The 23,010-nt window shown below is 45.3% G+C and overlaps 1 protein-coding gene across 1 annotated transcript in view; it reads left to right on the forward strand.

Annotated features, from left to right (window-relative positions):
* The first annotated feature begins 291 nt into the window (after positions 1-291).
* EML3 (EMAP like 3) overlaps positions 292-23,010 on the forward strand; it is a 162,649-nt gene continuing 139,930 nt past the window's right edge. Inside the window, exons 1-2 of the mRNA XM_073605302.1 lie at positions 292-576; positions 15,919-16,053. Of these exons, the coding sequence (XP_073461403.1) occupies positions 555-576; positions 15,919-16,053 (157 nt within the window). The 5' untranslated portion in view covers positions 292-554. The remainder of the gene's footprint in view (positions 577-15,918; positions 16,054-23,010) is intronic.

Consider the following 23,010-nt stretch of genomic DNA (forward strand, 5'->3'; position numbering starts at 1 on the left):
CCTAAAAAACAAACATTAACACGTGCTTACAATTTTAATGGAAGTATTTACACAGTGTAGCTGTCAGTGAACTGTCACATTAATGAGCAGGGAGAGGAAACTGAGGTCTCTGTAATGTAATGTAGATACTGTCAGAGCCCCCTTATGTTTGTCTGAGAAACTGTTCCTCATATAAACAGCAACAATAGTCTCTGACTACATGTCAGCACTGCCCTCCCCCTCACTTTGTCACACTTTGCACTCTCTGCTCTGGGTGCCTGTCTCTTCAATGGGGAAGTGAGACGTGCTTCCTGAGGGAGGGACAGTCACTAACTAGACTGTCTCTTCTGTCTAGGAGGGAGGAACAGACACTGTGCTGGAGAGACACACAGCAACTGCAGGAGGGGCACAAGAATCAGAAACAGGGAGGGAGTTGGAGGGAATGTGTTTGGGGGAGTAGTGCTGTACAGCCAGTACTGACTTCTCTTCCTGTCCTCTTCTCAGAGTTATCCCAGGAGAGAAGGGCTGGAGACTGACACTTCACTGCAACCCTTGTCAGAGCAGGTACAGCTGGAATGGAGGAGAACCATCCTGCAGGTGAGTGGAGAAATATATCCATATTCAATTTCTACAGAGGTTGATGACTTTATACTGATCATAGTCTACAGAGGTTGATGACTTTATACTGACCATAGGCTGTAGAGGATGCTGGCTTTATACTGTCCATAGTCTACAGAGGATGATTACTTTATACTGACCATAGATTACAGAGGATGATTACTTTATACTGACCATAGATTACAGAGGGTGATTACTTTATACTGACCATAGATTACAGAGGATAATGGCTTTATATTGCCCATGTCTACAGTGGATGATGACTTTATACTGACCATTATCTACAGAGGATGATGACTTTATACTGTTTATAGTCTACAGAGGATTATGACTTTATACTGACCATAGTGTACAGAGGATGATGACTTTATACTGACCATGTCTTCAGAAGATGATGACTTTATACTGACCATGTCTACAGAGGATGATGACTTTATACTGACCATAGTGTACAGAGGATGATGACTTTATACTGACCATGTCTTCAGAAGATGATGACTTTATACTGACCATGTCTACAGAGGATGATGACTTTATACTGACCATAGTCTACAGATGATGATGACTTTATACTGACCATAGTCTTCAGAAGATGATCACTTTATACTGACCATGTCTATAGAGGATGATCACTTTATACTGACCATATTCTACAGAGGATGATCACTTTATACTGACCATATTCTACAGAGGATGAATACTTTTTACTTTAGTCTACAGAGGATGATGACTTGACCATAGTCTACAGAGAATGATAACACGATGATGACCATAGGTTACGGAGAATGATAACTTTTATACTGACCATAGTCTTCAGAGCATGATGACTTTATAATGAGCATAGTCTACAGAGGATGATGACTTAATGCTGTCCATAGGTTACAAAGGATAATGACTTTATACTGACCATAGTCTACAGAGGATTATGACTTTATGCTGACCATAGTTTACAAAGGATGGTGGTTTTATACTGACCATAGTTTACCAAGGATGATGGCTTTATACTCACCATAGTCTACAGAGGATGATGGCTTTATACTGACCATAGTCTACAGAGGATGATGGCTTTATACTGACCATAGTCTAGAGAGGATGACTATTTTATACTGACCATAGTCTACAGAGGATGGTGACTTTATGCTGACCATAGTTTTCAGAGGATGGTGGCTTTATACTGACCAAAGTTACAGAGGATGGTGGCTAGTCTACAGAGGATGATGGCTTTATACTGACCATATACAGAAGCTGATGCCTTTATACTGACCATAGGTTGCAGAGGATGATGGCTTTATACTCACCATAGTCTACAGAGGATGATGACTTTATACTGACCATAGTCTTCAGAAGATGATCACTTTATACTGACCATGTCTACAGAGGATGATCACTTTATACTGACCATATTCTACAGAGGATGATGACTTTATACAGACCATATTCTACAGAGGATGATGACTTTATACTGACCATATTCTACAGAGGATGATGACTTTATACTGACCATATTCTACAGAGGATGATGACTTTATACTGACCATATTCTACAGAGGATGATGACTTTATACTGACCATATTCTACAGAGGATGATGACTTTATACTGACTATAGGTACATAGGATGATGACTTGACCATAGTCTACAGAGAATGATAACATGATGATGACCATAGGTTACGGAGAATGATAACTTTTATACTGACCGCAGTCTTCAGAGGATGATGACTTTACAATGACCATAGTCTACAGAGGATGATGACTTAATGCTGCCCATAGGTTACAAAGGATAATTACTTTATACTAACCATAGTCTACAGAGGATGATGACTTTATACTGACCATAGTCTACAGAGGATGATGGCTTTATACTGACCATGGTATACAGAGGATGATGATTTTATACTGACCATAGTCTACAGAGGATGATGACTTGATGCTGACCATAGTTTACAAAGGATGGTGGCTTTATACTAGGCATAGTAACAGAGGATGGTGGCTTTATGCTGACCATAGTCTACAGAGGATGATGGCTTTATACTGACCATATATAGAAGCTGATGGCTTTATACTGACCATAGGTTGCAGAGAATGATGGCTTTATACTCACCATAGACTACAGAGGATGATAACTTTATACTGACCATAGGCTATAGAGGACAATCACATTTACAGCCTATAAACTACAGAGGAAGATGACTTTTATGCTGGCGTTAATCTACAGAGGATGATGACTTTTTACTGACGGTGTGATGACTTACTTATGACAGTGTACTATTTACTTTCTTTGAAGCTGACACACACTGTCAGGAACTGCTTCAGATTTGATCTTGGATTAATGAATTTAAAGTGTTACAAAACCCAGAACCTGCATTCACTATATCTGGTCTCCCACAATACACAGAACATGGAAATACAACTATTGTATTAAATATAAACTGATAAATACCTTTTCTCACCAGTATATAGCAGCCTTGTGACTTCTATCAGTCCCTAGTAAAGCTTGTAGTAGGAGTTTTCTTTCTCTCCTGATCCTATGTCTGGACAGTGCTGATTGGCCCTGTGCTGATCACATGCACCCTCCCAAGAAAAAAAACCAAAACTCTCTAGCAATACACACCAAACTGAGCATGTGCAGCCAGTCCCCTGGCTCTGTAAATATCAGGGTATTTTTTGGAGACAGTGGAAGAAGAGGAGAATCAGAGAAACAGGATCAAACAGCCTTTATATACAATGCAAAGGATACCCCTTAGGTTCCACAGTGAGTATGACAAGCATGCTTTACTGCATATACAGACTGATTTTACTGTTGTGGGTTTAGTAACACTTTAAAGCATTTGTCAACCCAAAAAAAAATTGATTTCCTGGTCCCTTGAAGCAGATTAAACAGCACAGTGCTTGTGTTGTGTAATCTGCCCCCTCTAAACTGTACTGAAAACTGAAAGCTCCACTTCCTGTATCCCCCTCTCTAAACTGACCACAAAAATCATGGCTGCTGAGCCATGACCACTGTGGTCAAAGTGCATCCCTTCGTCATACGCTGCTCTGCTCTCCTCTCTCCCCAACACCCGCCCCCCACTGCTATTAGCAGAATTAAAAATTTGTAAATGCTCACTGCCAGCCGCTTTATTATATCCTGCCATAGCACACTGCATTCATTTTTCATAAAAACGAGTGTTGTAAATAACAATTCAGCGCTGTGTCAGGCCAGTCACGTGACTCTTGGATGGTTTCCTGGGTTACTGCAGGAGAGCCTGAGTGCCCATGTGATCTCCCCGGCTGACGTCATAGGGAGATCATGGCCCCTCCTGCAGTATCCATCCATCAGAGCTGTACAGCAGGCGCAAATAATGTGACCGGCCTGAAGACAGCTCAAAATGGGTATTTACAGTGCTCGTTTTTACAAAATACTAATGCCGTGTGCTCTGCCAGTCTCTAATGGAGGGCCTGGCAGAGTTTATCTTATATGGGTTAACAAACCCTTTAAGTATGTATTGGTGGGCCCAGTTAAACCATCATTTTACATGACCTCCAATCATTGGAAAATTTACAGCTGTTAAATTTTGCAGATCTCAAAAATCTAATCTGAAACAAAATCTCCTTATGTGTGCACAATTAAGGGCCCAGTCACACTTCTCATCTTTATGACTGCACCTAAATGCACATGGAGTTTTGTCACTGCACACATACAGTCCTTTTCAGTGTTAAAGCAATTCATGGAAGTGCACATTAAATACATTAAAAAAATACATAAAAACATGCTTGAAAAATCTATCTATTTTTAAGTCAGAGTTGGAACTGGGGTCTTAAACCGGGAGTCCGGCGACCAATCTTTTTTTTTTTTTTTTAGGTCATTGAGACACTTTGCTAACCCCAAAATAATACTCACAGTTTGGGTGTAATATTTCCGCCTCTGCTTTCGTACTGAAGAATGACTTAAAAAATGTGATGCTGGCTGTTTCCATCTTGCTTGTGGGCATGTGAAGCCCACAAGCATTGATTTCCTGGATGCGGTGAATGCTGTTCATTCACAGCTTGTTCACACGCATGATCATTGTTCCCGCACTGAATCTTGGGAAGCCTGACACTAAGCTCCCAGGAGACAGTGCGGCGCCGGGGAAAGGCAATAAACACGCCTACTCCCATGGGAGGAGAGACAGGAAGTGCCACAATAAAGTACAATATAAAGGTAATTACAGCGATAAAAATTTTTTTCGTGTGGCATTTCAACATCTATGCAATTAACTGAAGGGGGTAAGATTAAGTTAAAAATTTGAGTGGAACCCCGCTTTAATTGCAAATTATATTATACATAATAGTATATACAGTACATACTGTACAGTATATATATTTATACAGTATCTCACAAAAGTGAGTACACCCCTCACATTTTTGTAAATATTTTATTTTATATTTTCATGTGACAACACTGAAGAAATTACACTTTGCTACAATGTAAAGTAGTGAGTGTACAGCTTGTATAACAATGTAAATTTGCTGTCCCCTCAAAATAACTCAACACACAGCCATTAATGTCTAAACCACTGGCAACAAAAGTGCGTATACCCCTAACTGAAAATGTCCAAATTGGGCCCAATTAGCCATTTTCCCTCCCCGGTGTCATGTGACTCGTTAGTGTTACAAGGTCTCAGGTGTGACTGGAGAGCAGTGTGTTTAAAGAAGATTGCCAAGACCCTGAAACTGAACGGCAGCATGGTGGCCAAGACCATACAGCGGTTTAACAGGACAGGTTCCACTCAGAACAGGCCTTGCCATGGTCAACTAAAGAAGTTGAGTGCACATGCTCAGCGTCATATCCAGAGGTTGTCTTTGGGAAACAGACGTATGAGTGCTGCCAGCATTGTTGCAGAGGTTGAAGGGGTGGGAGGTCAGCCTGTCAGTGCTCAGACCATACGCAGCACATTGCATCAAATTGGTCTGCACGGCTGTTGCCCCAGAAGGAAGCCTCTTCTAAAGATGATGCACAAGAAAGCCTGCAAAAAGTTTGCTGAAGACAAGCAGACTAACGACATGCAGACATCCCAACCTGCAGAAACTCATTTCAGGCGCCCACAAACGCCCCCCACCCCCCACGGCAAAATATTATTTAAATCGGTTTTTCAATATTTTTTCGCAGTGCTTCTGGGGAAGGGGGTGGGGTGGGTGGTATGTGGACGGTGTCAGTAGTTTTTTTATTTTTAATAATTTTTTTTTTTACAATTTAATTTGTTTAAATTTTTTTTTTCACATTGCTTTTTGGGGGGAGGGGGTTGGGGCAGTGGACAGTGTTGGTAGGGCAGGGGAGAGTGGTGTCAGTAGTTTTTTTATTATATTTTTTACACTTTTTCATTTTTTTACAATTTTTTTGCTATTTTGTTTTAGATTTTTTGGTGGGCTTTGGTGAGATGTCAGGGGTCTAAACAGACCTCTATCATATCCCCTTTGAGACAGACCAAGGCACTGAGGACACAGATTCCCCAGTCCCTTTCTCAGCACTAAAGATGAATGAACAGGAGACAGAGGTTCCTGTCCATTCATAAACTGTGTTTACTCTGCTCATTTATCACAGGACACAGGAGCGATCTCGCTCGCTGTGTCCATTAACTAGTTCCCCCGCAGCCGGCGGGAGAGGAGGGGAGCCGGCTGCGGGGGACGAGGGGGGCCGGAGGAGAACAAGGGGGGTGCGGAGAAGGACATGGAGGGGGCCGGAGGAGAACAGGGGGAGAGAAGGACATGGAGGGTGCTCTGGAGGAGCACACAGAGCAGCTGGGGATGATCTTTTTAGCTGACAGCCACGGGAGGGAGAGAAGGAGATTAGTGGCTGTCAGCTAAAAATCTATACAAAGGAGATCGATGGTCACAGCTGATCCCCGCTGCACCGATCATTCCCGGGAGATCGGGAGGCGCTTGCGGGTGTACGGGAGCCGCCGCAGAAATGCGGGAGTCTCCCGCACCTTCCAGGAGACTTCAGATGTCTGGACATGGATTACTGGAACAATGTCCTGTGGTCTGATGAGACCAAGATAAACTTATTTGGTTCAGATGGTGTCAAGCATGTGTGGCGGCAACCAGGTGAGGAGTACAAAGACAAGTGTGTCTTGCCTACAGTCAAGCATGGTGGTGGGAATGTCATGATCTGGGGCTGCATGAGTGCTGCCGGAACTGGGGAGCTACAGTTCATTGAGGGAACCATGAATGTCAACATGTACTGTGACATACTGAAGCCGATCATGATCCCCTCCCTTCAGAGACTGGGCCGCTGGGCAGTATTCCAACATGATAACGACCCCAAACACACCTCCAAGAGGACCACTGCCTTGCTAAAGAAGCTGAGGGTAAAGGTGATGGACTAGCCAAGCTTGTCTCCAGACCTAAACCCTATTAAGCATCTGTGGGGCATCCTCAAACAGAAGGTGGAGGAGCGCAAGGTCTCTAACATCCACCAGCTCTGTGATGTTGTCATGAATGAGTGAAAGAGGACTCCAGTGGCAACCTGTGAAGCTCTGGTGAACTCCATGCCCAAGAGGGTTAAGGCAGTGAAAATAATGGTGGCCACACAAAATATTAAAACTTTGGGCCCAATTTGGACATTTTCACTTAGGTGTGTACTCACTTTTGTTGCCAGCGGTTTAGACATTAATGGCTGTGTGTTGAGTTCTTTTGAGAGGACAGCAAATTGACACTGTTATACAAGCTGTACACTCAATACTTTACATTGTAGCAAAGCGTCATTTCTTCAGTGTTGTCACATGAAAAGATACAATCTCTTTTGTAAGATACTAATATATATATATATATATATATATATATATATATATATATATATATATATATATATATATATATATATATACATATATATATATATATATATATATATATATATACACACACATATACAGTATCTCACAAAATTGAGTACACCCCTGACATTTTTGTAAATATTTTATTATATCTTTTCATGTGAGAACATTGAAGAAAGGACACTTTGCTACAATGTAAAGTAGTGAGTGTACAGCTTGTATAACAGTGTAAATTTGCTGTCCCCTCAAAATAACTCAACACACAGCCATTGATGTCTAAACCGATAGCAACAAAAGTGAGTACACCCCTAAGTGGAAATGTCCAAATTGGGCCAAAAGTATCAATATTTTGTATGGCCACAATTATTTTCCAGCACTGCCTTAATCCTCTTAGGCATGGAGTTCACCAGATGTTCACAGGTTGCCACTGGAGTCCTCTTCCACTCCTCCATGACGACATCACGAAGCTGGTGGATGTTAAAGTCCTTGCGCTCCTCCATCTTCCATTTGAGGATGCCCCACAGATACTCAATAGGGTTTAGGTCTGGAGACATGCTTGGCCAGTCCATCAGCTATATCCTCAGCTTCTTTAGCAAGGCAGTGGTCGTCTTGGAGGTGTGTTTGGGGCTGTTGTAATGTTGGAATACTGCCCTGCGGCCCAGTCAATGAAGGGAGGGGCACATGCTCTGCTTCAGTATGTCACAGTACATGTTGGCATTCATGTTGCCCTCAATGAACTGTAACTCCCCAGTTCCGGCAGCACTCATGCAGCCCCAGACCATGACACTCCCACCACCATGCTTGACTGTAGGCAAGACACATTTGTCTTTGTACTCCTCACCTGGTTGCCCCCACACATACTTGACACCATCTGAACCAAATAAGTTAATCTTGGTCTCATCAGACCACAGGGCACGGTTCCAATAATCCATGTCCTTAGTCTGCTTGTCTTCAGCAAACTGTTTGCGGGCTATCTTGTGCATCATCTTTAGAAGAGGCTTCCTTCTAGGACGACAGCCATGCAGACCAATTTAAACCAGTGTGCGGCGTATGGTCTGAGCACTGACAGGCTGACCCCTCCACCCCTTAAACCTCTGCTGCAATGCTGGTAGCACTCATATGTCTATTTCCCAAAGACAACCTCTGGATATGACACTGAGCACTCGACTTCTTTGGTCGACCATGGCGAGCCCTGTTCTCAGTGGAACCTGCCCTGTTAAACCACTGTATGGTCTTGGCCACTGTGCCGCAGCTCAGTTTCAGGGTCTTGGCAATCTTCTTATAGCCTAGGCCATCTTTATGTAGAGCAACAAATCTTTTTTTCAGATCCTCAGAGAGTTCTTTGCCATGAGGTGCCATGCTGAACTTCCAGTGACCAGTATGAGAGATTGAGAGCGATAACACCAAATTTAACACACCTGCTCCCGAGTTACACCTGAGACCTTGTAACACTAACGAGTCACATGACACTGGTGAGGGAAAATGGCTAATTGGGCCAGCGGTTTAGACATTAATGGCTGTGTGTTGAGTTATTTTGAGGGGACAGCAAATTGACACTGTTATACAAGCTGTACACTCACTACTTTACATTGTAGCAAAGTGTCATTTCTTTGGTGCTGTCACATGAAAAGATACAATAAAATATTTACAAAAATGTGAGGGGTGTACTCACTTTTGTGAGATACTGTGTATATATATATATATATATATATATATATATACACAGTATATATACTGTCGTAGTGTGGTACCCCACCAGTGTATGGACGCAGGACTCTCAACCAGACAGGTTGAGGGACTCCAGTGTATTTGCTTATTTTGGAGGAAACGGGCTTTTCAGTTTACTCACTATTTAGTAAAGTCCGCTTTGGACCTGGAGCCCGGGGATTACTTAGAGATCCAGGTGGGATGAAATCCCCAGTCCTGGGTCCAGGTTTTGAGACTCAACAGCACACTGATTGTTCAGGTGTGTGTGGGCCTGATAGTAGAGTCAGGACCAGGGTTCTGGGCTCCACCCTCCCGAGGAGTCCAGGCGAGCAAGGGAGAAGTGTGCATGTCTGCACAGTTCCGTCTGTCAGAGCAGACACAGGGTCCAAGCCGGTGGGCTTGAACTGCAAGGAAGCTGGAAAAGAGTGCTGAGATACAGGGTTTGTACAAGAACTCCGTTATAGAACCAAGAGGGCTGAAGCATAAGCATGAGCAGCGGTGCTGCTCGAGAGCCAGGTGGCTTAGTATTTTTTGTTTGCGTGGGAATTCTGGATGGACATTTTCTTTCTTTAATAAAAGTGGGCCTACAAGCCCTTAAACGGCATATCTGGTGTGGACTTAGCTCACTGGTAGGCTCTACACTGAGCTAAACAACCCCCAACTTTACAATACACACATACTCAATCCTAATATGTGCAACAAGTAAGATATTATTTCTAATTCAATGCAATGCTGTGGGTTACCACTGCTTGTTGGGTAATTATCTTGACCTCATTAATTAAAGGCTCAGTTTCCTTGATTTCATAACTTTAGGCCTTTTTTTCTTTTAAAGCTCCTTTTCGCTTTTCAATTAATAAAATGTCACCAATGCTTGTATATGGAAATACATATAAGCTATACCTTTGCATTGCACATTTTATATGTTTATGCAGATCCTAAAAACATGCATAAGATGTTCATATGCGTGAAAAATGTGTTTCCTTTTTTATAGCATTAATGCACAGGAAATATACTGTGATTTATTAGTCATGATTGTACTAAGATAAATAAAAGGGACTTGTTGAGACCTGTATTGGGTTACGTACCCACAAAATACCTGAACCACTGGTTCTTTACGAGTACCTGTGGTTTTAGTCATGATGCAAGTAACTAGCTTGATATAAAACTGTCAATTGTAAGTTACAGCTGCACATTTATTTCTATAAAAAACTTTGTGTGGGATGGCATTGTTTAAAGCTGTGTTTCCGCATTAAGTCAATCATGTAGGTTCCCACAGTGAGTTTCTGGCCAGCTTTGGAGGCTCAAATAGGATCCATACTGGACTCTGCCTTCACTCTCACTGGATTGAAAAAAGGTAAACTAGGTGAGAAGGTCACAGATGAGAATACGTTTCATTGTTTCAGTGAAGTGGGAAGAGAGTTGTCGTAGAAAAGGTGATTGGAATGCAGTATTTGAAGGGATGGTACTTGTAGGGTGTGTGTAAGTGTTCACACATAGCGGAGAAGGGTGTGTAAATTTAGATTACACAAAGATTACACAAAGTCAAAGTGAAGCATGTAAGTGTGAAACAATCCTACAATTAGAGGTGGGTGTAAGCTTTTACTGAAACAAAATGAAGCAATAAATCTGATCAGCTGTTGTGCTTACACTTCCTTATATTTTTCTTTGCTCCTGTTTTTATAAATCAGCCCAAAAGGCAGAAATGTGTAACAAGAGGAAAGCAAATGTGAATGTATGTGCAAATCTTTTCAGTTGACGACTCTATGGGCTGGTGTCTTGTCGAATACTGTCCCCCTTCGGATAGTGTCTGCCCTGTACTGCGCAGACGCATTACGGAGGACAAACGAGACGCCGAAAGTCTCCGAAGTTCAACAACTGATCATCAGCTGCACACAGCGCCTGCGCTTTTATTCTTACCCTGTGTCCAGGTTCATTCCCTACTATCCAAGTGGACATAGAGTTAGAATAAATAGTTGCTGAGCGCAGCGAGGCCGTGCCCGAAGCGTGGCGAGCGAAGCGAGCCCGCGAGGGGCCCTCTTACAAAGCCTTCGCTTATAAGTGCCCAAGCGCCGTGTACAGCTGATGGTCAGCTGATCAACTTTGGACACTTTAGGCATCTCCTTCTCCTCCGTACTGCGCAAGCGCTGCGCCTGCGCAGTACGGGGAGGACACTATCCGATAGGAGGTCAGTTCTCGTCAGAACACCGGCTCTCTGGGCACCATATCTGATATGCTTTTGAAAGGCTTTTTGCCACAGGATTTTTTTATGGTTTTTGTTTTTATGTAGGTTGCCAGATCTTTCTTCTACCCTCACCAATTGCTCAGCTTGGGACTGGCATGCTAAATCTGATATCACATATGCAAAGCCAATTTGTGAACACAAACTAGGTAGGGTCAATTTAGATGGGAGTCAATTAACCTACCAGCATGCCTTTGGAGTGTTGGAGGAAACCCACTCAAACACAGGGAGAACATGAAAATTCCAATGTCCTCCCTACCATTTATTCCACTGGTTTTGTTTTATATATATATACAGTGTGTGTGTATATGTGTGTGTATGTGTATGTGTGTGTATGTGTATATATATATATATATATATATATATATATATATATATATATATATATATATATATACACACAGTGGGTAAAATAAGTATAAATATTGAACACATCACCATTTTTCTAGGTAAATGTACTGTATTTCTAAAGGTGTTATTGACATGAAATTTTTACCACATGTCGGTAACAACCAGTGGTGGCCCGTCCATACTGCCCTCCTATCCAAAAAAAAACCCTGTTTGGAATCCATGCGTCCGGTGCCCTGCATGTAGATTAGGGGGCCGGACGCATGGATTCCAAACAGGGTTTTTTTTTGTTTTTTTTTTAAGCACATGATTAGAGCCAGAGTCTCTAATAGGCTTCAAAAAAGGGTGGGCTCGGGGCGCACAGTACTGTGCCCCGAGCCCACCCAGCTGTGTGACTGAATATTCGCTATTGTTACATAGTTACATAGTTAGTCAGGCTGAAAAAAGACCATCCAGTTCAACCAAAAAAACCCCAAATATAATCCCATATACACAATCCTTCACCCACAGTTGATCCAGAGGACGGCGAAAAACCCCAGCAAAGCATGCTCCAATTTGCTACAGCAGGGGAAAAAATTCCTTCCTAAACCCCCGAGAGGCAATCGGATTTTCCCTGGATCAACTTTACCTATAAATGTCACTACCCAGTTATATTATGTACATTTAGGAAAGGATCCAGGCCTTTTATAATGCAATCTACTGAGCTGACCAGAACCACCTCTGGAGGGAGTCTAGTCCATATTTTCACAGCTCTTCTTGTGAAGAAACCTTTCTGTATTTGGAGATTAAATCTTTTTTCCTCTAGATGTAAAAAGTGCCCCCTTGTCCTCTGTGATGGCCTTAAAGTGAATAACTCAACACCAAGTTCACTATATGGACCACTTATGTATTTGTACATGTTGATCATATCCCCCCCTTATTCTACATCTTTCCCCATTCCACCCACCAATGGGGGCTGACCCCTGTCTGACCTGTCTGCCCCATTATAATCTAATTCACCCTACCCCCACAATCCTAGTTTAAATACTCCTCCAGCCTTCCCATAAACCTCTCCCCCAGCACAGTAGACCCCATTCTATTTAGGTGCAAACCATCTTTAGCTTATAGGTTGCACCCCAATGAAAAGTCAGCCCAGTGCTCTAAAAACCCAAATCCCTCCTTCTTACACGACGTCTTTAGCCATGCATTCAGCTCTCTAATGTACCCCTGACTTTCGGGTGTTGTGCATGGCACAGGCCATATTTCAGAGAATATCACCTTGGAGGTCCTTCCCTTCAATTTGTAGCCTAGTTCTTTAAATTGGTTCTTAAGGAGCCTCCACCTTCCATATATACGATCATTGGTTCCAACGTGGATGAACACACAGCTGGGTCATGCCCAGCCCCTCCCAGTAATTTATCAACCCAGTCCACCACATGCTGAACCCTGGCACCAGAGAGACAGCAAACCATTCGGTTGAGGCGATCCTGTCAGACTTATTCTCCTCCTGACCAATCAGGAAGTGGGTTGTGAAACCTGTTTCCTGATTGGCCAAAAGGAGAAGCGTTCCAATTGGCCTAAGAGGAGGAGGGAGGAGACGTCGGGATGCCGAGGAGGAGAAGCAAGGGGAAGCTGCCACCCATCGCCTACGCAATAGATGGGGTAAGTACCGGGCTGGGAATTGTCGGACCGTGTGACCAGACTGGGGGGGTGGTTGTGGGTGCACTGTTTGCCGCCCCCCCCCCCCAGAAATATACCACCAACCGCCACTGGTAACAACCCAAGCAATTCATACATACAAAGAAACCAAAACAAATACGTTCAGAAATTAAGTTATGTGTAATAAAATGGAATGACACAGGAAAAAATAATTGAGCACACTAACTGAAATTTTTGTAATAATTCGTACAAAATCCTTTATTGGTAAAAAAAGCTTTAAGGCGCCTTCTGTATTGAGAAACTAGTCCTATGCATTGCTCAGGTGTGATTTTGGCCCATTCTTCCACCCAAACAGTCTTCAAATCTTGAAGGTTCCGTGGGCCTTTTCTATGAACTCTGATCTTTAATTCTTTCCATAGATTTTCTATTAGATTCAGGTCAGGTGATTGGCTGGACCATTCTAGCAGCTTTACTTTCTTGCTTTGAAACCAGTTGAGAGTTTCCTTGCCTTTGTGTTTGGGATGACTGTCTTGCTGAAATGGCCACCCTCGTTTCATCTTCATCATCCTGGTAGATGGCAGCAGATTTTTATCATGAATATCTTGGTACATTTTTTCATTCATCCTTCCTTCAATGATATGAAGTTTGCCAGTACCGTATGCTGAAAAACAGCCCCACTCCTGCCTCCAAACTTCACTGTTGGGAAGTGTTTTTGGGGTGATGTGCAGTGCCATTTGACCTCTAAACATGGTGTGTATTATGGCATCCAAAGAGTTCAATTTTGGTCTCATCTGACCAGACTTTATTCTCCCAGTATTTCACAGGCTTGTCTAAATGTTGTGCAGCAAACTTTAAATACGCTTCAACATGCTTCTTCAGCAATGAAGTCTTGCGTGGTGAGTGTGCATACAGGCCATGGTGGTTGAGTGCATTACTTATTGTTTTCTTTGAAACAATTGTACCTGTTAATTCCAGGTCTTTCTGAAGCTCTCCACAAATGGTCCTTGGCTCTTGGATAACTCTTCTAATAATTCTTTTCACTCCTCTGTTAGAAATCTTGCAAGGAGCACCTGGTCGTGGCCAGTTTATGGTGAAATTATGTTCTTTCCACTTCTGGATTATGGCCCCAACAGTACTCACTGGAACATTCAGAAGTTTAGAAATCCTTCTGTAACCAATGCCATCAGTATGTTTTGTGAAGGTCTTGAGAGAGCTCTTTGCTTTTACCCATCATGAGATCCTGTGACACCTTGGTAATGAGACACCTTTTTGTAGGCCATTATTATTATTATTATTATTATTATTATTATTTAAGGTTACTTATATAGCACCATCAATTTACACAGCGCTTTACATATACATTGTACATTCACATCAGCCCCTACCCTCAAGGAGCTTACAATCTAAGGTCCCTAACTCACATTTATATACTAGGGCCAATTTAGACAGAAGCCAATTAACCCACCAGCATGTCTTTGGAGTGTGGAAGGAAACTCACGCAGGCAAGCCATCAGTTGGACTGAACCGGCTGATATTAATTTGCACTGACAAGGGGCAGGATTGCCTTTTTGCACCTCCCTTTCTTCACGTGTTAAATACTTTTTCCCTGTGTTCCTGATGCAGGAGCTGGCAATCTAATGCCACATACAAATACATATGCACACACATTAAGACCACGTCCCTGGAAGTCTATTCTAGCCTTTTTTTTCCCTAGAAATAATCTTTATTGGTTTAAAACAAATGATATAGAGACAGTACAGATGGCAATCATCATTGACCAATACACAAATAGGGTTATAAAGCAGTGCAATATACAGGCTTTTGAAAGGCATCCAAATCTAGTCTATTTTAATACTTTATGTATTTGGTCGGCAATGGGGCTCTAAACCTCTTAGGGAAATGTACCACTTTGGGACCAGGTAAATACCTAGCTCCCCCTCCCCTTTGTGATGTCATATCCCCCTCTGCTGTAGCTCCTGGTAAGGCCTTGAGAGAGCTGGTGTCACAGTTCTGAGATGCAGGGCCAGACTGCACATAGTAAGTCAGCCTAATGGGAGGAGGTAAGGGTTTGGGCATGGTGGATGCTGTGGTCTGGAAGTAGATGCCATGGTAACTTACCCTATCCCCCCAGCAGGATTTTACCACTGCATCCCAGGGTGGAAGTACAGAGTCTGCTAGATTCTGCTGACATCAGGAAAAAGATGTCAGCACCCAGCAATGTTACAAGAGTCCCAGATGCAATAAAGAATCTTGGGATGATTGATCACCAACATAAAAAACTTCAACAAAAGTAATGACCATTGCAATGGTTAAAGGGAACAAAAAAAAAGGTGTGTAGCAGTGTCTTCGAGGTACTCATATGCACTGGATTATAAAAAAGAAACAGATATTTACCATAGTGAGAGCTGATCCCGTGTCCCAAGAAGGTCAAACCACTTGCCCACAATGCTGTCCAATTAGAATGTTTTTTTAAGGTACAACATAGCTGCTGTGTACAAAAATAATGCTGACTTGGCATAACACAATAAAAACGTGATGTTAGCTGGGTCTTAGTAGGCTGGGCAATGGACTAACTGAATTTGTTCCTTTACAGATGTGCGCCCAACAACTAAGTGGGAGATGCGTTTACAAGCGCAGGAGGAGGAAGTCATGCTGCTGAAATCAGTACTGCGTGATGTTCTACAACGACTTCAAAACTTGGAAATTCACTCAAATCCTGGAAATTCATGTAAGTCAGCTTCATATGGACTTTTGGGTTTGATCTTTCATAATGCAGTGATCATTTCCAAACAGGTATCTATAGGTTATGTCCCATTGTCATCTCACATAAAACAATAATTTGGTCCACAAAATGCTGTCTGTATAAAGGTTAGATTTACAGTTGTGAGAATATTGACCCGTGGGAAATAAATTATTCCCAAAATGTGATCTGACTGTATTTATAAGAAAGAGTGCCAAGCGTATTAAAGATGTGTCTGTTGTCTGATAATATGTAATTTCAGTAGAATTTGGTTCACACAATCTATAGAAACAGCATGAATATTGTTCTGTAGTCAGATGTTAGCCTAAGGCCTCATTGGTTTGTTTTAGGTGTGATGCATTGTGCTATGTGTCAGGATAAGTGAGTACTGTGGCTTACTACTACTCTTTATTGATCCACCCCATACTTGAGGCCAGTGTTAATGGGCTTTTATTTACTTTGGAACTGCTTTTCTCCCATTACAAGTCTACGGGAATCAGGCCTGGACTGGGACAAAAAAATAGGCCCGGGCATTTTAGGCTGAGCAGCCCATTTATTTTTTTAATACAGATCAGGTAAGCATGACATGTTTGTTATTTAACCCCCCCCCCTGGGGCCCCCTCCTGTCACAGTGCACTGCCAATCATAAGCAGCCGACACATTTCATGGTCTGCAGCTGCACATATACAAGAGGAGTGTATATGTGTGGCTGCAGGGCTATCCTGGCTGGAAAGCTCAGGATAGTTCAAACAAGTGGCGGTGCATCCATAAGGGGCGCATGGGCACTGCCCCCTCTCTCCTGCCACCTCTCTATCACCATAGATAGATTCATGCATTGCATTGCATGAATCTATCTATGGTCGCCGCTGCCACCCCCTGTTCAGATGCTTAACCCCTTTTCGGGCGCCAGGCACCTGAATTACAGCGGCGGGGGTGTTTTTTGGAAGCACCTGATTAGAGCCATAGGCTCTAATAGGCGTCCAAAAAGATGAACAGCGGGGCGCCATGCTGGGCGTTTGCTGTTAACTCAGCTTTGTGCTAACACTGAACCACCTCCAAGCCAATCAGGTGCTCGGATCTGTTACCTGTCACCTGATTGGCTGAAACGACAGGCGCTGTGATTAGACGCGGCGCGCTCGGTGACCAGCGAGTCTATGAGACTCGCCTGATCACAGATCAGAGTAAGGGGTCGGTCCTGACCCCTTACCACATGATCAGCTGTCAGCCAATGACAGCTGATCATGTGATGTAAACAGAGCCGGTAATCGGCTATTTTTCCTCCTCACGCTGACAGCGTGAGGAGGAAAAAAAAACACGATCACCGGCGGCCGTGATCGGGACATCAGTCCTGATCACGGTGATCTTCTGTGACACAGCAATAGGCAGCAGTGCCGCCTACCAGTGCCCACCAGTGTCACCCATCAGTGCCCACAGTGCCATCAATCAGTGCCACCCATCAGTGCCCACAGTGCCACCCATCAGTGCCCACAGTGCCACCCATCAGTGCCACCCATCAGCACCCACATCAGTGCAACAACAGTGCTGCACATCAGTGCCACCTATCAGAGCCCATCAGTGTCACCTACCAGTGCCCATAAGTGCCGCCCATCACTGCCCATCAGTGCCATCCATCAGTGCCCCCCATCAGTGCCGCCCATCAGTGGTACCTATCAGTGCCACCTATCCGTGCCACCCATCAGTGGCCATCAGTGCCGCCTTATCTGTGCCCATCAGTACCGCCTTATCTGTCCCCATCAATGCCGCCTTAACTGTGCCTATCAGTGCCGCCTTAACTGTGCCTATCAGTGCCGCCTTATCTGTGCCTATCCGTGCCCATCAGTGCCGCCTCATCAGTGCATATCAATGAAGGAGAAAAATTACCTGTTTGCAAAATTTTATAACAAACTATTAAACATGATCTTTTTTTGTTTGTTTAGCAAAAAATAAAAACCCCAGCTGTGATTAAATACCACCAAAAGAAAGCTCTATTTGTGGGAAAAAAAATGATAAAAATTTCATTTGGGTACAGTGTTGTATGACCGCGCAATTGTCATTCAAAGTGCGTCAGAGCTGAAAGCTGAAAATTGGTCTGGGCAGGAGGGGGGTTTAAGTGCCCAGTAAGCAAGTGGTTAAATGCAGGACACCTTTTGGGCCCAAGAACTGTCCCTCTCACACAATGTTTTGCACCTGCATTTACACACAGCATGATGAGCGCATGTTTTGGTCTGATCAGTGGTCTCTTTTACACAGTAAAGAGTGATGATGAACTACCTGTGTAAAAGAGACCACTGACCAGACTAAAGCATGCTCTCATCATGCTGTGTGTAAATGCAGGTGTAAAACATAATTTTTTGCAAACAGGCAGGCTGGCATCACTTACTTTTTAGCAGTCTTGTCCAGGCCCTGGTATCTGTGGCTGCATATACACCTTTCCAACATCAGGCAGAAGGGGATTCCTCCAGGCAAGCTCCCCTCCATGGTCACCTGACCCCTTCATTTCCGCCCCCCTGAGCTGAATAGTCGGACGGCCGCGGAGCTGGCCGTGGTGAGGCCGGGTGAGTGGCCTCGACCCACGGAGCAGCCCAGATGCCTTGGAAGTGGGCGGTGGGGACTGGGGACCCCAGCCAGATAGACATGGATGCGGCCCTCTCCGCGGAGGTGGCCACGGAGAGGCCCGGCAGCGGGTGAGCAGGGCTGGCTCAAGCAGCTGCCCAGGAAGTCAGAGTCAGGCCCGAAATTGACATGTGGCCAGGTAGCCCTGGCCCACAGGGCTTATGCCCAGTGTGCCCTATGGCCAATCCGGGCCTGATGGGAATGCAAAAGCTGCTGAAGCAGATCAAAATCAGGTAAAGGCAAGTCAAATGCACCTACAGTAAAATATGAATGATCGCTTAAGTATCTCACATTGATGTCAAAAGCAACCTGCATATACTTAACAATTAAATTGACATAGGCCCTAAGAATGTTAATTTAGCTTTATGTTAACATTTGAGTTTACGTCTGCTTTGTATTTGTGGTTGTGTTTTTTTCTATGGGTTGTTCTCACCATAGTTGTGAGACTATGCAGCAATCTGCATATACCCCATGCAGGTAAATGAAAGTGATCCCTAGGACCTGTGTTGGGCTTGTACCAATAAGAGCCTGCATTTGAGATCAGATTGAGACACTTCTAAGATCACTGAGAGCTCATTTATAGGGAGACTTTGACCATGGGTTGACTCTTTCTGACCTGCACCCTACCTCCTTCTAAGCTGCGTTAAGTTGATTTTGCATTCCCATTGACTTGTATAGGGAGAGATGCAGTTCTGTTGCAAACAAAATCCCATCAACACAATCCTCTTGATCAGGGGTCTCCAAACTTTCTAAACAAAGGGCCAGTTTACTGTCCTTCAGACTTTAGAGGGGCTGGACTGTGACCATTGGGAGTAAAAAAGGTCCAGACATCAGTGGGAAAAACAATACCACATCTTTGATGTCAGTAGGAGGAATTGTGTCACATTGTTGGTGTCACTGGGCCCATTATTGGTGTAATTGGGAAAAATTGTGCCCTATCATTGGTGTCATTGGGAGGGATTGTGCCCCTTCCCTGGTGTCAGTGGGGGGAATTATGCCCCATTATTGGTATCAGTGGATAAAATAATGCCTCAAGGTGCAGAATAAAAAACAAGCAAAGGGCCACAGTTTAGAGACCACTGCTCTTGATTGATGCTCATCGTGTGTAAAGAACTAAGAGCCCTTTCACACCGGGCCGCCCATAGCGTTGGCGGTAAAACGCTGCTATTTTTAGCGGCGTTTTACTGTCTGATTAGCAGCGCATTTCGGCCCCTAGCGGGGCGCTTTTACCCCCCTGCTAGCGGCTGAGAAAGGGTTAAAACCGCCCGCAATGCGTCGCAATAGCGGCGTTTTGCCGGCGGTATCCCAGCGCTGCCCCATTGATTTCAATGGGGAGCAGCGGTGGAGGAGCAGTAAACACACCGCTCCTTCACCGCTCCAAAGAAGCTGCTGGCAGGACTTTTCCTGACGTCCTGCCAGCGCAGCGCTCTGGTGTGAAAGCCGGAGGGCTTTCACACTGGAGACAATGCTGCAGCTGTTTGAGGGTGGATTATAGCGCCTGCAAAACGGCCTCGGTGTGAAAGGGGTCTAAGAGTGAAAGAAAGGCTTTGGCAAAATCTTAAAAGTATTGAAGGATAACTATAGTTTTTTTTTATAGATTGCACCATATTATCCCTATACTACTCCCCACCCTTCTTATCCAAAAAGTGAATAGGTACCCATCCTAAATACTACAAATTGGTGTATTCATATACTGTAAGTTTCTTATGACTTTTAAATGGTACTGGAACTTTGTCCCTTGTGACAATAAATAAAGCCTAATAAAGTTATTCTGGCAACGCAAACAATGATTTGATACAATGAATTATCAAGCATCTGTTCTGATAATCTATTGACGTAAGCAGAGCTACCAGTTTGAAATTAGCATTTTGGAATTGATTAAAATAGCTTTTTAATGTTCAGGCTGATTATCTGACAAGCCGGGCTATTAAAGACTTGATTTAAAGTATATGCAAACCCAAGTTCTAAAATCACATATAGGTTTTAACATATTTATAAAATTTCAATATTTTGAAATCAGCACCTTTTGGTAAAGTGTATCTAAAGACATCTTTTTGCTCTGTTTTGTTTTGCATAGATTGGTGAATGGTTAGAACTTGTCAGATTATTAGCATCTGTGTTCCTTCTGGGGAGATTCACCTTGTCTGTTTGTCCTAATGACTGACTATTGTCTGTGAAAATGAAAGTGAAAGAAAATCCCAAATTTTGAGTTGTCTCCGGAACAACAATAAAGGGGGGATTTTGAACCCATTTGTGCCGATGAGTGAATTTTGCTCATTAAGGATAGATTTCCTTGCACTTCTTGTTGTGTCTACAGGTCATTAGGGAAGAAAAATCTCTCCAATGAGACACAGATTGCAAAAAACTTTTACTACTTTGTCGTAAGCATGAAGGCCTCTTGAGCCCCCTAGGGAAAGAGAGCCTTGACTGATGGGGGCATGGCTAGGTGTGTAACAAGTGGAACGATTGGTTGGGACATTGGGATGGGATGGGCCTGAGCTCAGGAAATCGTGTGCCCCAGGGAATTCTGGGTCTTTCGGAAGAGTCGTTGGAAGAGCTGCTGTGGACCCTGCACCTCTGCCATGGACACAGACATTCTGCTGGCCAGGGTCCATGAGCTGGCTCTCCAAGGTCAGGCAGATAGGATTTTCTCCCTCCTTACCCTGGAAATGTCCCCTCCCCCCCCCTCCACAAGCCTGGGCCCCCGGCTGCTAGGGCCAGGAGACGCACTCGTCCTCCTTCCCGCCTGTGCCCCAGTCCTTCAAAGCTTTGTTATCCCCCTTCCACCCCCCCCTCTCCTCCTGGGAGCTGCTGTGGCTAATGTATGCCGGCTCTCCCTCCCGCTGTCCGCCGGAGCCTTCCCCGGCGGTTTCTCCCGCCATCTGAAACTGATCGAGCCGGGTCTCATCTCGCCCGGCCCGCTCCCGGAACCCCAGAGTCCCCCGGCAGTATGTTCGGGCTCCTCAGACTGTCCACCCCCCCCCCCCCCCTTGCGGGCGCCTGCTCAGCTGCGCGGGCGGGAACAGCGGCGCTCCCCGCCGCTGATCGCCGCCTGCGGGGAACTTTACAGCTGTCCCCCCCCCCCCCCCGAGCGCCGGCGAAGCGGGGGTGTGGGGGTCATCAGGAGATCGTCCCGCAGCACCAGACGCCTGGCACGCCAGCCCGGGGTTGCTGCACGGGCCGCACGTCCTCCTTCCTTTGGATCTGCTGGCGTGTCACTGCCAGCGTCTCTCCCTGCGCCCTGCAGGGCGGGAGATTCAAGTGTAGATATGCTACACTCTTCTTCTGCCAGGTCCACTGAACGTCCATATCCCCTTGCACCTGGCTGGGTGGGGGATGTCAGGGATGGACATACCCCTCACCCCCTGAAGTTAACCCCTGCCTTACTACGTCCCCCTGCACCCAGCTGGGTGGGGAATGGTAGGGAGGAACATACCCCTCATCCTCTGCAGTTAACCCCCGCCTTACCACATCCCCTTGCACCCGGCTGGGTGGGGGATGTCAGGGATGCACATACCCCTCACCCCCTGCAGTTAACCCCCGCCTTACCACGTCCCCCTGCACCCGGCTGGGTGGGGGATGTCAGGGATGCACATACCCCTCACCCCCTGCAGTTAACCCCCGCCTTACTGCATCCCCCTGCACCCGGCCGGGTGGGGGACGGTAGAGATATGCATGCCGCTGACCCCCACCTTACCGCATCCCCCCGCACCCGGCCGGGTGGGGGACGGTAGACATATGCATGCTGCTGACCCCCACCTTACCGCATCCCCCTGCACCCGGCTGGGTGGGGGGGATGTTAGAGCTGCGCATGCCGCTCACTCACTGCCACTGACCCCCGCCTTCCCACATCCCCCTGCACCCGGCAGGGTGGGGGATGGCACTGCTGGACATGCCTCTCACCCCTTGCGTCCTCACATCTCCCTGCGCCCGGCCGGGCGGGAGATGACCGACGGTCGCCTGCTCGCATCCCCTCATCACTGTTATCTGACCATCAGCAGCTCCCTGCGCCCGGCTGGGCTGGAGCTTCCTTCCGGACGCCCGCTGCCACAGCCTCGCCCCAACATCTCCCCGCGCCCGGCAGGGCGGGAGATTCCCATTGGGGGCCGGCCGATGCGACCTTGCACCTGCCCGCTGCGCGGCACCATCTTCCTGCGCCCGGCAGGGCGGGAGATGCACGCACGCCATGCCGGGGATGTGGGCTGTGCCCGCTGCAAGCCCTCCATCCGGGGTCTCCGGCTGCTCCAGATGCTGCTCGGCTGCCATCCTTGGCTCTCAGGGTCGGGGGCCAGACCGCCCCCTCTGGACCTATCCTTCCGCCAGCATCCTTTA

Source organism: Aquarana catesbeiana, linkage group LG11 (genome assembly GCF_042186555.1).
Source record: "Aquarana catesbeiana isolate 2022-GZ linkage group LG11, ASM4218655v1, whole genome shotgun sequence".
NCBI lineage: Eukaryota > Metazoa > Chordata > Amphibia > Anura > Ranidae > Aquarana > Aquarana catesbeiana.